The sequence below is a fragment of the Diorhabda carinulata genome, chromosome 8 (assembly GCF_026250575.1).
Source record: "Diorhabda carinulata isolate Delta chromosome 8, icDioCari1.1, whole genome shotgun sequence".
In the NCBI taxonomy this organism is placed as follows: Eukaryota; Metazoa; Arthropoda; class Insecta; order Coleoptera; family Chrysomelidae; genus Diorhabda; species Diorhabda carinulata.
In genome coordinates, this window is record NC_079467.1 from 13,410,836 (window position 1) to 13,426,014 (window position 15,179).

A 15,179-nucleotide genomic window follows, 5' to 3' on the forward strand; every position below is an offset into this window, starting at 1 on the left:
ATCAAATTTGATTTCTTAAGCCATAATTGCGTCTTTTCGTAGATTTGTTGCAAGGAGAGGAAACCGTTGGAAGCTTATTCAGATAATGGGTCAAGTTTTGTTGAAGCTAATAGAGAACTTTCAGATTTAGGAAGTTTCCTTAAAAATTATAGTGGGTTTTTAGCTAATATTTTTGAAAATTAGAGCATATTGTGGAAATTTATACCCGCCAATTCCTCAAATTCTGGCAGTTTGTGGAAGCTAGGCTGCGATCATTTGAAAAGAATTCTCCTATCTATTCTTCTGTCACAGTACCAGAAAGTTTAGGTTTTGTTGCAGCAGTTTTTAACTCGATGGTCATCAGAATATGTGAATGAGTTGCAGTGTCGTACTAAGTGGAAGAAAAGTACTCCATATGTAAAGTCTGATCAGCTGATGTTGAAAACATGACTTGTGCGCGTGGTTAAATTGAAAACTAATTATAGTTAAGTGAAACGAGCTGTTTTAAAGCTTTGTGCATTACCAATTAATGGATAATTTGATATTATTGAAAGTCATAGCCTTTCAAAGTGAGGAAATGTTAAGGGTTTCTAATTTCATTTCTGTTCAAATTTACTTCTTGTTTATTATGTCCATGATCATATGGAATTTATTCTATTTTGAGTTTTTTTGGTTATATGCTAGAAAAATATTTGTTTTTATAATACAGTTTACTTTATTTCGAAGAGCTCAATTTATTAGAATAGCAGATACTCTGTACAGAGGGGATAATGTATGATATGAACCATTACAAATGATCCAAATGAAAATTAATTCAGATTCAAAGTATTTTTAGTAAATTACGAGTAGTCTAAAATTTTGACATATGTATGATAAAAGGACTTTCTTTAAAATTAACTTTATAAAAGTTGATTGGAACATTTAAGATTAAATAACGTATCCAATATTATCTGTATTAATTTTGGGATAACTTTTATATTTATGATGTCAAGGATTACGTTAGTGATTAGAAATATTCTCTAAATAAAACTAAAATAATGTTGTGAAATTTTGAAAGCCAAAGATTTCCTGACTAGACTGTTCTATTTACCGATCCAATTTTCAACGAATGAAGAAGCATAAATAGTGTTATCTAAAGTATGTTAATCGTGAATTAGCGCTTGATGTCTTAACTACGGATTAACACGTAACCGACCTCTGAGTTGATTACCGAATCTTGAGAAGTCAGGATATAAAAATGCCATCTCGGTGACCATATGTCGTTAATACTATTTACGTGCGAGTTAAATATTTTAAGTGACTTACTTGCAAAATGTTATTATATAATATATTATTATCAGAAATAAATACCTAGATAACTTCAATTAAAAACATAACTAACTTTGTTTACAAATTTCAAATATAACAATGGACAATACAATAATATTTTGTGTTTAAATTTTTTTCATAACACCCAGATAAGGTTTCAAACCTTAATCCTATTGTTAGCAGGACAGCTGGTTTGGAGCGAATGCGACGCATAAGGGTGGCATTCCAAGTAGCGACACAATCAACGGTATAAAGTTCTAATTTCTTTATACATCATAGTATGCATTAAATTCGGTTGTTCTGATTTTTTGCAGACTTGTTTATGATGTTGGCCTAATGAATTATAACTTTATGACCTTGAAAATCCTAAAACGCCTAAAAATCGGCCGTTTTTTCTAATTTTCGCGATTAAAAACCTAAAGGACTAAATTTTGGAAAAACTTTCTCAGTACGTTTTCAATGTAGACTGAATTCGCTACAATATTATACTAGAAATGTCTCTATAGACCCAATAGTTTCCGAGATTATGCCTCCCAAAGTTTATCATATTTTTCGACCATTTTTTGCAATTCTGTCTTTCTGTTTGAATTTTCACCCAGATTATACTAACGAATCCCTGTACTTTCATGATAAGACATGATGATAAGTAAGAACGATGATGTTTAAGGGTGAAGAATAAACCAGGCCGACATCATAACCAAGTGCAAAAAACCATATTTTCAGGCGACAAAGTTACTGAATTACTTATGAAGGTTTTTTTGAATGGGAACCTCTAACATCTAGCATTAGTTGTGTCTTAAGTTTTCCAAGTCTTATTATAGCATTATTATTGAAAAAACATTCAAACTTTGAGAGGAATTCTCCTGAATTGTATGAGTAAATATATTTTTGAAGTACGTACGTTTAAACCATAATCTATATAATCATTGTTATGATAATTCAAGGATGCATTGATAAAACTTGAAAACGACTCTAGCATTATTATTAAAAAAATATTCAAATTGAATTCTCGTAAATAATATGAGTAAATATACTGGCATGAAGTTATAAAGGTTCTATTCAAACTGGAAGGTCAGAAAAAATAGTTATGGTCAACCGGTTACCAGAAAAAATGAAGAAGCAACTGAGCATGATATTTGGGGGTATGATATTTGGAGATATGAATGAACGAATCAAGGAAAGCTCTGAAAATGTCTATATAAGAAAATTATTGATTTATAAATAATACATACTTATAAGATTTCAAGCTGCATTGGAAATTCGTTGTATTTGCTCAATTTAATTTAAGCCTTAGGTTGATGGATTAGTTAACTTGTTCATGCAATTAATAATATGTAGTTATATTGAAAAACCATTTTTTATATGCATTAAGAAACTACTTGAATCAAATTCTTTAATTCGATAGTGGGAGTTGCGAATCTAGTCCAGAAGTTCGTTATCAAATGTGGTGGACTGTATACCAAAGTCGAGCTTTACGCAGAATTTGTAAATTTTAGGGCTAGACATGCCGTTATAGTACAAGTCTAGTATCTACAATAAATTATTAGATCAAAAGTATAATATTTAAAAAAAATTAATGTACTTAAAGTTGTATCATAAAACAAAACACATTTGCTACATTACGTCAGGATCTTCAACTGCTTCAAATTGTTTGAATTTCTATTCTACTTGTCACAGATTAGATGTGAAGTTTGGAAGACATTAGATATTCTGCAACTCACAAAAAGCGTTTTGTTCTGAAACTGAAAATTGTCAATTTCTATATGAACTATGGAATACAAGTATTAACGACGAAAAGTAAATTAAAATAGGATACTTGTTTAAATAAAATAAAATTTTTTTATTTGACATTTTTTAGAGGTGGGTGTGATATCTAGGGGTTTAGAAGATGGTGAATAATTTGATTCAGGAAATGTGATTTCGTATATAAAAATTTACCTAGAATACGTATTCAAAATTTTATTCATAATTATGTTTATAAGGAATACGTTAGTTACTTTTCAGTGGCGTTATCAAAGTTTGGTGATAAGCATTTGGATTTGTGATAGATCATTGTATTTTAAGTTTGCAATACTGTGAACGAGAGAAACGTTTGAGAATTCAATACAATTTTTGAAATATCCATATTTAACAAAATGTTCATGAATCAGAAATAATACATCTCTGAGAAGCCGTTTCAACATACCATTAAAAGTGGGAGAAACTGTAGTTTACCACCAATAATATATTAAAAAAAAAGGATTGAAAAATTTTCTACGATAAATCAGTTATGTATGTGTGTCATGATGTTTCATTAGCAGTAGGATAAAGGGATCTCGTTAGATCGGAAGGCATTGCCCAACACACATATTAAGTAGTAAGAGCATCATTAATCTCATTTTCCGAATCAATGAAATCATTCTTAGCTGAAAAGCAAAGCGAATCTTATTTATACTACAATGAAGTCCATTGGTGTCCATTATAATACTTGTGGTTATGCTTTGTGCTATTGGAAGTGCAGTCATTAAGATAAATTTCGGTTCAACCTAAGAGATTACAAATAAGATAAACGAACGATGATTCCACCAATACATCGAAAACCATGACGCATGGATGATAAGATCGATGGGATCGCCATAATATGGCTACACAATACTGCTGGAGCTTACAATGAGATTTACTGATAAAAAGTAACTAATAAAATTTTGCAAACAATGAATTTCTTATCAACTGGTCACATTTATTGTTAATCGATTAAAAATATACAAAGAACATAATATTTTTGAGAAATGATCATCTAATGATAATTGTTAGCTATTTTAATGTATTCAAATTTACTTGTAAGGCACATAAATAAATTTTCATTCCGTTAACCTCTGTTTTTAAGGTTTAAGGTTTATACATCCTTATCTATGAATCGCTCAACAAATTTAGAAAATGTCTTCGTTTAAATGTGTCCAAATATAGTAATAACACATACATTATAAAGCAAATATATTATTCGTTCATAACTTGGGCATATGAAGGCTTAAAACTTTGTTGGTTGATTGATATGCATATCGGAAGAGCATGAGGATTTGTTGCTGATGGCCCTCTAAAATTGGAATCAAAACAAAAAAAATGCGGCACTACCATTAGGAAATGAATTCGGTAATGGTTAAAGTGTGATTTAGAAGGAAATTCAACAAGTGGAACTTTTTCAGTTGAAATCATGAAAAAAATAATAGATTTGAATTTGCGGATATTCGAGATATTCATCTACAAGATATTAATGCTGTATATATACAAAAATGGATAAATATATCAATTCTTTCAAAAAGGTTGAAGAGATATATGTGTAGAATGATTCTTGCAATTCTATATTCTTCCATGAAGCACGAAATTGAGATGGAGTGATTTATACTATTATCATATAAATTTTTCTTTCCTTGATATTTGAAATTTTTTTAGAAGTAATGAGTTAAGTGATTTAGTATGCACTCTTTTTGTGCTCCACTGAAAACATTTTTAGTTTTTAAATACGATCTGACTATTGTTTTAATTATCTAATATCTAGGTGATTGATTGATATTTTGTAAAAATGTACTGAAATCGCATGTTTAGTGCGCCATAGAAACTCTGGATATGATCACATACTCTCTAATCATACGGAGTTGTTTTCACGAAAGCATTAGTTTTTTTTTACTTCAAAATACATTTTCTTAAGTTGTTCGAAAGCCTGTAAATAAACGTTCTATAAGAGCATACCAGCTTGTTACAGTAGTTTTTCAATTTTAGAATAAAATTTGAAGTAGCAATATTTCACATGATTCAATAAATCATAAAAATAATAAAAAATATATCAAATAGAAAAACTACCAACTACAAGCATCTACGTATCCATTTTTTTTTCGTATTAGGTACCAAGAATGTAATCTGCTCTCCAATGAGAAACTAACAATGTAATGTAGTAAACAGCTTAAATAGAATGAACTATTTGTACGGCAGTTAGAGTCAATTTGGATTGACTTACTTTTATGCCAGCCTTGGCCATTTATTGTCAACCCAGGCTGCCATACTTTTTTTTTATTATAGGTCTGATCAATCCGATCTGTAGTTTATCCAGTGTGTGTATTTCTTATCAATTTTTTTTATTTGTTACTACTAAAAGTAACCATGTCTGATGCGTAACTTCGAGTTCAAAAATGACGTGCATTGAATAGAGAAAAAAAACTCAATTGTAAACGAGCAAAGCTTAAATAATTTGTGTGAACGTCAGCTCAGTGAGTGAGGTTAACGATAGTGGTACAGACTTGTGCAATCTACAAGCGTTTAATACTTTTATTTAACTAATTAACTGATATTATTATGTCGTTAATTACAGTAAGAGTAAGATTAAATATAATAATTTATGTTCGCTTATTTTTAAAATCAAGAAAATCATATTGAATGAAAAATAAATGAAGAAATGACATAAAGATAAAGAAGAAAAAGTTATATAATGAATAAGTCTTGTTATTTAAACTTGGCCCGGTGCTGGCAGTTAAGGTTGGACCAGCCCTGGCATTTAAAGCTTGGCCCAGCCATGGCATTTAAGGATGGCTCAGTCTTGGCGACCAAGCTTGGCCCATCGTTATCACTCCAGAGTTTTACCATGACTGGGCCAAGCCTGGGCCAAGCTTGTGCCCTTGGAACTTTCATCTATGGGTAATGCCATACAACTACCAAACATTTATAAAACATACTATAGACGCTAAAATAATTTATTCATTCATATAAAGATAAACTATTCTTCATCACCTAAAGCTGTCTAATTTGAGGTATAGTCGCATATTTAATAAATTTCTACCGACTTTCAGTTAAAGTTGTCTAGTCTATGAAGATAGAATAAAATATTCAATGAAAAAGTAAGTTCGCTCTAAATTATGAAGAAGTTTCCTCTGTTACTGGTTCTATGGGGAACCAAAGGGACGTCATGTTCAAAGATATAACTAGCATTTTTTTTGTTTGATTGGAGTCTTATTTTTCAAGCTCTTTTCTTTTTCATTTAATGAAAAAATCTTTTCTATAAGCTAAAGTACAATAATGCTCTCCAAAGTTTTAATATAGATTAACTTTATATCGACTGCGATATCGTCTGAAATTCCTAATCCACCATGCTTTTTCCTCTGCTTTGTATGATTTGTTATACTTCTAATACAATTTTTAATTGTTTTTGCTCCACTTATAGCATTTCGTACTTTTGATCCTCGTCAGTGATCAGATGTATGGTGCATCAAAAGTCGCCAATGGTATTTATTTCAGTCAATATGATAATAAGAAGTAGTATAATCTAAAGGTTATATTTTGTACTTATAGAAGTGTTTTATTCTGGTGAAGATCTTCAATTTCTGTTTACAATGGGAAATTTAAATTGATATTAAATCTGGGATCTATAACAGATATTTATCTATTAGATATATCAAAAATAATAGGATTCGTACCTTTCAAGTATTTTGGTTGGTTATTATCGTACTGTACAGGTTAAACAGGGTATTTGAGACTAATCAGTAGAAGTCAGAAGCATATAGTGTGAGATAGAATATTATTAGTAAGTATTAGAAGGTGCCATTTTCCTGTCTATTTTCCATTATAAGGCTACTGCAAATGTCTTTTTGAGTGTTTGTGTGTATCATGTTGACATTCGTCGACAATTTTTTCATATTCAAGTCGGCAGTAATCCTATCTAATGAGATGAAACACCACTATCTTTCAACATTTTCTAGTGCGGTAGCGATTTTAGTTGCTCCATCTGCATGTTCCTTTATATATTACTGTCTATTATAGTATGGCCGCTCATTACAGAGAGTAATCACGTGCATAGTGCGTGAGAGAGAAATTGTAAGCCTGAATCACACCATACACAACACAAAAAAGTTATTTAGTGGCAAATTTGAATTGAATTTTAAATGCTTTTTTCAAACTAACATTTTTATGTGAATTTTAAATACTTTATTTCAATATCATATCATATAAATAATACTTGTATTTATCAATTGCATAGCATTCATTCATACATTAAAATCTTCGTTCACTTAGTTAACTACTAAATGTTATACCTACATATTTCACACGTTGCCTTGATTTTTTTAAAAGTATCTATAAATATATATAATTATTATTTTAATCGTAATTTTGTTTTCTCTAACCTTAAATAGCTAGACGGTTTTTCAAATTTATGGTATATTAAATAAAAATGTAAGGGTACCTAATACTGTAAAGTAATATCTAAGAAAGAAATGTGCTCTATGTTTTATTCATATACGTATCAAAGGTTATAAAGTAAATTCATACAAAACGATATAAATAATAATAATAATAATCTTTATAAACAACACAAGGTCCTTTCTTGAATAAATTCTTTGTTTTCAAAAAAGGTGGTTGAGAGGGATATAAGGGCGAATGAATTTTTATTTTAATCTAAATCGGAATCTGATTTCGACGAGGACGAATCAGCTCTTAAATTTATTATTAGAGGTTCCACTTGTTTTTCCATTAAATTATCCATGTCCCGCAGTTTATTTTGAAAAAAGCGGACATGCTGGATTGCCTTACTCCAATTGGTTTGGGTAACATTATTTAAAGCTTTAGTAAATAAAGTTTGGACATCACTAATTTTAAATGTTGTGTTTTTCCTTGCCACCTCACCCTTGATTTGTGCTTATATGAGTTCAATTGGGTTGAACTCACAATGGTAAGGTGGCAATCGTAAAACAATTTTATTTTTCTCTTTGGCCATCTCATCAACGACATATCTTTGAACTAATGGCCGATTCTCTTTAACCAATGCCAATAGTTCTGCCCGCACCATATTGTTTTCAAAATTAATATTTCGTTCCCTTAACCACGTTATTTCAATAATACTGTGTATATGCGCTTTGATATATAATCCAAAAACAATTTATGATTAAATAAGTGAGAAATGGATTAGAAAAAACGATTTTATTCATGTAGTAAAGTGTATAAATAAAGATATCTTACAGGTTAAAGATGAGCGATAAACAACTGTGCAACAAAAATACTGACAAAGAAATAAAAACAATGAGATAGAATTAACAGTCGCATTTTCATTGCTTATGCATTAATGATGGCCATAAAAGTCTAGTCCACCTCCAAAACTATGCGAACCACCATCAAATCCACCTCCAAAACCACCTCCATATCCGTGGTAATCGTGGCTATGTATTAAAACTGGTACTTTCTTTTCAACGACTACTGGTACTTTAACTGGATATGGCACTGGCTTGTGAACTGGATATGGTACAGGTTTTGGCACTGGTACTGGATGAGGAACTGGGTATGGTACTTTAACTGGTACTTTCACGGGATAGGGTACTTTCTTTACAACGGGATAAGGTACTGGTTTCTCAACTGGGACTGGGTAAGGTTTAGGTACATGGACAGGGTATGGACGATCTACAGGTACAGTTACTTTGTAAGGAACGGGTACAGGTACTTTCTTCTCAATATGAACTGGATAAGGTGCTGGGACAGGTACTTTAACTTCTTTGGTGATGGTAACACTCTTAATATGACCGTCATCGAATCCTCCATAACCTCCACCGTAACTTCCACCATAGCTTCCACCGTAACCTCCGTCGCCATATCCTGAATACAGTCCACCGTGTCCACCAAGCTCTAGACCACCATATCCACCAAGCTCCAGACCACCGCCATAATGTCCTCCATAACCGAGATCGATAAGACCACGTTTATCTTGTTTTTTACTGACAACTGACGAAACTTTCTCTTCCTTAGCTTCAGCCTTTGATTCGGTTCCGGGATGAGCGGATACCAACAAAAGACCCGCCAGGAAGACTAAAACGCAGTTCTGAAATAAAAAAGTATGATGAGATTCTAAAATAGGGGAATGATGCGTAGAAACAACTGTTTGTCTTAAGCTTATCATATCAAATTGAATCATACCGAATAGACCTAGCAGATATCAAATATTATTGTAACGAGTTCTTTGGTGCTTTTCTACTGCAGATAAACTTTATAAAAATATATCAACTACATTTATGTGAACAAATTATAATATCAGTTCTACCATAAAGCAATCAATTGTTATTTCATATTAAATTGCAAGCTACTGATAAAGAGTCTATTTAGTCTTTGAAGAAGTTAGCTATCATTAAATAGTTGGGGAGAAAGAAAGAGAGAGAGAGAGAGAGAGAGAGAATTAATCACTTTAATATTCAGCAAATCAATTGGAGCACGGAAATCTTATTATTAAACCATCTTATGATGATAGTTATAAGTATCATTAATATTCATCAATTAAATGAAATAATAAAAAAACCGGCCATACTTAATTATTTTTAAATTTTTTAGCGTTTTTTAATTGCTCGGCTGCACTAAGCGAAACAAGGCCTCAGCACATATGCTGTGTAACTTACATTTGTTGATTTTTACATTATTTTAGATTGCAGCTTATTTTACTATTGTGATGATATTGCTTCTACTTTGCTTAACTCTATAATATACACAAATAAGGTATGTTGATAAATGTTTGTATTAATGCTGTTCTAAAAATGGTATTCATATAATATTGTAAAAAAAACAATAACAAAAACCAAAATACAAACTAACTTGGTACCTATTCAAAGTATTAATAAACTTTTTAAAATATTTCATCCTTTCTGTTAAGAAAGTAATTACTAATAAATCAGTAATTATTATTATCGGATTCCCATTTCCGATAGAGCTGTAGATAGAGCTCATGAATGAATATCCTCAATAAGTGATAGATATCATATACAAAAGAATTATAATCAATCAACAAATTCTGAACAACAAAAGGTGAAACTTCTATCTTCACTTACGGGTTCTAATAATTTTAGTGAATATGAATATCAAAATATTTTAGTGGTCTAAAATTTGAGTCACTTAAAAATTTAAGTAGTAATATTATAGATATGTATTTTGAAAAAGACTTAAAGAAAAGTCAAAACTTCAATTCAATCTATCTTTCAAAAATTATTAAAAAAATTTTGAAACATAAATGATCTAAAATCAAGAAACATAAATATATATAAATTTCTTTAATTTCCTATTCCTAAGACCTTTGGATATATTAATGCTTCTAAATGTTCTGTTTTAAAATAATTTTTTTTTAATAATTTTTGAGAGATTGATAACAAATTGAAGTTCAGTCTTTATCAAAATATTTTGATAAAGAAAATAAATTGAATAGTCATCAAAACTATATGAAAGAGAACAGCATTAAAAAACTATAAAGTAGCAGAAAAATATACATTTAATTAGGAAAATATAGAAGAAAGGATTTTGATAAATTTTACATCTACAACTTACAAATATATCAATTAAAAAGTAAGCAAGTTGATGATTCTATTCTACGAATTTTAATAAAAATAGATTAATGTAATTTTCACACGATTGTGAAATAATTAATCATTATTATTATTGTTTTTTATGATGATTTTTAGATAAAAACGGTTTTGTTGTTATATGAAAAATTATATACTTTTAAAATAAAAATGCCATGTAAATTTTTATGAAATTGAATAAATTCAAACATGCTGTTTATAAAATGTCTTTTATATTTTTGTAACAGTGATAAGATTCTTTGGATAAAAATAGGCTTAATCATGATATCCTCCTAGTTTATAAAGTGCAATATAGTTATATCGAAACAAAAAATTTAAATTAATTCAAATCAAACAAATAAACGTTTATCAAAATATTGATTATAGTATTTATAAAAAAATAAATATTTAGTAAAATATGTTAAAATCAAATCAATGAGTGAAATTTTTTCTATAAATTCGAGTAACTCATTAAATCACGATTAATTCGAAAAATTCATCCAAAACACTATTTCACTTACTTGGAGGCCCATCATTGCCACTGATGTGAGTTTGAACGACTGTTGCTGCTACCCTCAACTTGGTGCGTATATATAATGGCAAAATATATATGTCAAATGTTTGTTTTTGCTTTCTTAACATCCCCACCTTAAACTGTAGTGAATGCATATGTCTACAATAATAGAATCTATTTTACAGTACTGTAATATTTTGATACACTCCACCAACCATATACATGAGCGCCTATCAATATATTTCTCAAGGTTTTTTTCAACTATAGAGAAAAACAGTTTCATCTAGAACTTAAGTACGAAGATGACCATTATATTATCATTAAAACATGCAAATAGCCACAGACAAATGAGAGGAATGTGCCAATCCCCTCCCAAGAGAGGTTAAAAATAATTAACAAATTCTACTACTAAATTTATAAGTACTCCAGATTTGAGAAAAAATCGATATCGTCATGGTTAGGGTAGATTTTTAGAGAAGGATAGTGAAATAAACTGACATTCATTACTTTTTATAAAAAAAAAACTTATAGAGAACAAAAGTTAAAATGTAACCTAACGAAAACTGATTACCAGATTAATTTATTGTAAGAAATAGAAATAATCAAGAACAAAAGAAAATGATTGATAGGAAATTTAACAACGGATGAGGGTTTTACAGAGTTTTATACCTTTTAACACTTTCTGGAACCAAATTTACCAAAACCCAAATCAAAAGCATAGAACCATTTGCAAGTTACATACTATATTCATAGTTTGAAGGAAATATGTCCATTTATCAAACAAATACATGAATTTTTGGGTAGCAGTTATTGGAAATTGATAAATTATCGCAATGATTTTTCAATCTCATATTCTTATATGGAGAATCTAGTAGTGGAAACAAAACATTTCCTGATGACAAGCGTCTGCGAATATTCATCAAGTCCAAAAATATTATTTTGCCGTTAGTTACACAAATATTATTTTAAAACGTAATTAACAAAGTTATTCTCAAAATTTTGATTATCATCTTATTGCTACTATTACTACATTGTGACAAAAGACAGAATAGATGATTAACAAGATACAAAAGTGACTTCCCAGTTTATTTGCATTCGAGGCATCTGCGTTATACATGACGTTATTTTGCTGAAAAGTTTGATTGTTGAATATCTCGAGGTGAAAAATCAGAAGACGTTCCAATATTTCTTGAATATATAACTATGTATTCATTTTTGGTTTGATGGAAAATAAAGGACACTTTAAGCCATAAGCAAGGGCAACATACTGTAAGCAATGTTCCAAAGCTCTTGTGGTTTTTTTCTCACCATCTCTTGACCATAACGCTATCTAGCCAAATCTACGATTCATCAATAGAGACAATAGTATTCCATTTTTAATTTCATGCTAATGGCTAATCGTTTTGAGAATCTAGAGACGATCCCAGATAACCTTATGCTAGGTCTTTATCATCTATAGTTCTGCTCTAAATCTTTGACTCTCACTCTTCACAATCGGCATGTTGCTATGTCTAATAGCATCTTGCATCAGTATCCCCGCTCCTAGTTAATCTACCAGCAATTCTGTTTACTAATATTTATAGCACTCTAAAAAAATTTAATAAAAATTAAAATGTACTTAAATAATAATCTTTCATGAAAATATGTAAGTGAAATATTTGTGAAGAAAATACTTACTTCGGGTTTCTACGTCATTGGTCATTACTAGCTTTAACAAAACACATTCAATTTTACCTGGTAGTATAAGCATCCATATTAATATTAAAACTTATTTTACTTGTATCAAAGAATTGTGTGTTCCCTTACTTTTTGGAATTTTTTAGATAAAACAAATTGATGTTTGTAGTATAGAAAAATGTACGTTGTCGTTGTCAATGATTGATTTATGATACTAAGTTACGCCACTGGTTTGATTAAGATTTCACTGTGCGTGAGACACAGTGGCTCAAGAATTTAATTACCTACCTGTTATGTAGTTTTCTGCGAGTGATATGTAGATTTTGCGGAATGATTAACTTTGCTTCGAATCGTTGCTAAATTGAAGTAAATAACGGTAATTAGTACAGGTTTAATTTTATTCGTCAAGCATCAATTATTATATATAAATAAATTCTCTATGAATGACTAATTAATCCATTTCTTGAACGCGTTTAATAGTACTATAGTTGTTGGGCACTTAGGCTACGTGGGACGTTAATAGCGTTGAATAAACGGTGTACTCTGAACCTTTTCTTGTGAACTGGTGTTATAGCATAGATAACGAACTGCAAATAGAAACATCACATCTATTATCTAAACAGTATTGAAACAACACGACAAAATTGCAAGATAATCTCATTTTTTGATTAATAATATAGTCAATTTCATAAAAAGATTATTGGATACAACTAAAACTACAAAATACAATATGCGTACTAGAGCGGGTAACATCTCATTGAAGTATGATGTACGAATTTGGTCCCAAGTATTTTTGAACGTAATATCCTTTTAGCTCCATATACTTTTTCCTCGATGTTCAATAAATTCGATATCTTTTTTATAATAAGAATCGCCAAGTTCCTAAAAATAACCAATAACTTTCCACATCAACTTTTCATTGTTGGAAAATCTTTGACTACTGAACCATTTTTTCAAGTCCGGGAACAGAAAATAATCTAAGGGGGCTAAATCAAGCTAAAATGGTGGATGAGGTGGCAATTCAAACTTTAAATCATTGATTTTGGCCATTGCAATAACGGTGCATTGAGCTGGTCATTGTCTTGATGTAACAACAACCAAAAACCGACCATATCCAGATGGAACGGTCTTTACCTTCTTTGGAGCCGGTTCTACCTTTTCAGCCCATTGTTTAGATTGCGTTTAGAATAACGTTCCATCCATTGTTATGAAACGGCGTAGAAATTGAGCTTTATATCTGTGAAACATTGCCGAATACTCGATAGAAACATGTGTACTTTCCAATATAGTGGCATTTTTTCAGCAACTAACGCCTCTTTAGGTCAGGACAGGTACTTCTGGGACAATCCGCGTATTATATAAGATGTGATTAGTATTCCATTTTCTCTGAATGCTGAAGAATAAATTGAGCTCCAATTCAGAAAAATAAAATAATAGGAATTTAATACAAAAGAATGTTCAAGCAAAAGCCAACATTTTTCGTTTGCCTCTCTTGCAGTCAATGATGCAGTCGCTTAGATTTTGATTAACATCACATATTATTTTCTTTGATACTAAAATCGGTACACCTATGGCTTTAAAAAGTGATTGTATAGGTATTACAAGAATTTCTACGGGTATAACTATGGATCTTCCAGTTCCATGTTTTGATAATTTTAGTTTCCTGAAACCGATTAAGCTTTCTCGAAATGGTATATTGAGACATATTTAGTCAATTTGCAGCATCCGTCTGTATTGAGCCAGCTTCGAGTAATTTAATAGCCCTAGGGGACACTCAGCACTATTCAATTCAACCAATCTTTCTAAAGGTTTTGTACAGTTATGCAATATTTTTATTCAAATAAAAGAAGCAATTCTGAATTTAATCTGCTTATCACAAATTGAATCAAATCGGATTAATCATTCGAAATACGATCTAGAAGAAAAAGTAGGACAGATCTAGAAAAATAATGAGAGAGAAAGAGGGAGATAAGCTTTATTGTCATAAAAAATTTTACGGACAAAGCAATACAATTTTATATTAGATAATATAAAATAATAATTTAGCTTAGTAATAGTTATAATTCAATATTAATATCTTACTCCATACTAAATATTGAATTATGCCAGTCTATGGTAGATTGTAGAATTCTGCCCTAAAGTCTTTTGAGCAGAAATGCCTTTGTCAATATCCAGAACTTATTAAATTTATTTGTCAGTGTTGATTCTGAAGGTAACTGATTGAATATAATGTTTTGGCCTTGAAGATAATGGGATTTTTTATCAGATCATATGTGGGTATTGTCAAGTAAATTTTTTCTTCTAGTTGGATAACTATGAATTGGTCGATTTCTTGGAAAGAAAGACTATCTGACTTCAGGAAAAGTGTCCATGAG

General features: G+C 30.3%; 1 protein-coding gene across 1 annotated transcript in view; it reads right to left on the minus strand.

The window, feature by feature from the left end:
• Positions 1 to 8,211: 8,211 nt before the first annotated feature.
• LOC130897590 (uncharacterized) overlaps positions 8,212 to 15,179 on the minus strand; it is a 29,369-nt gene continuing 22,401 nt past the window's right edge. Inside the window, exon 5 of the mRNA XM_057806524.1 lies at positions 8,212 to 9,115. Coding sequence (XP_057662507.1) covers positions 8,366 to 9,115 — 750 coding nt within the window. The 3' untranslated portion in view covers positions 8,212 to 8,365. The remainder of the gene's footprint in view (positions 9,116 to 15,179) is intronic.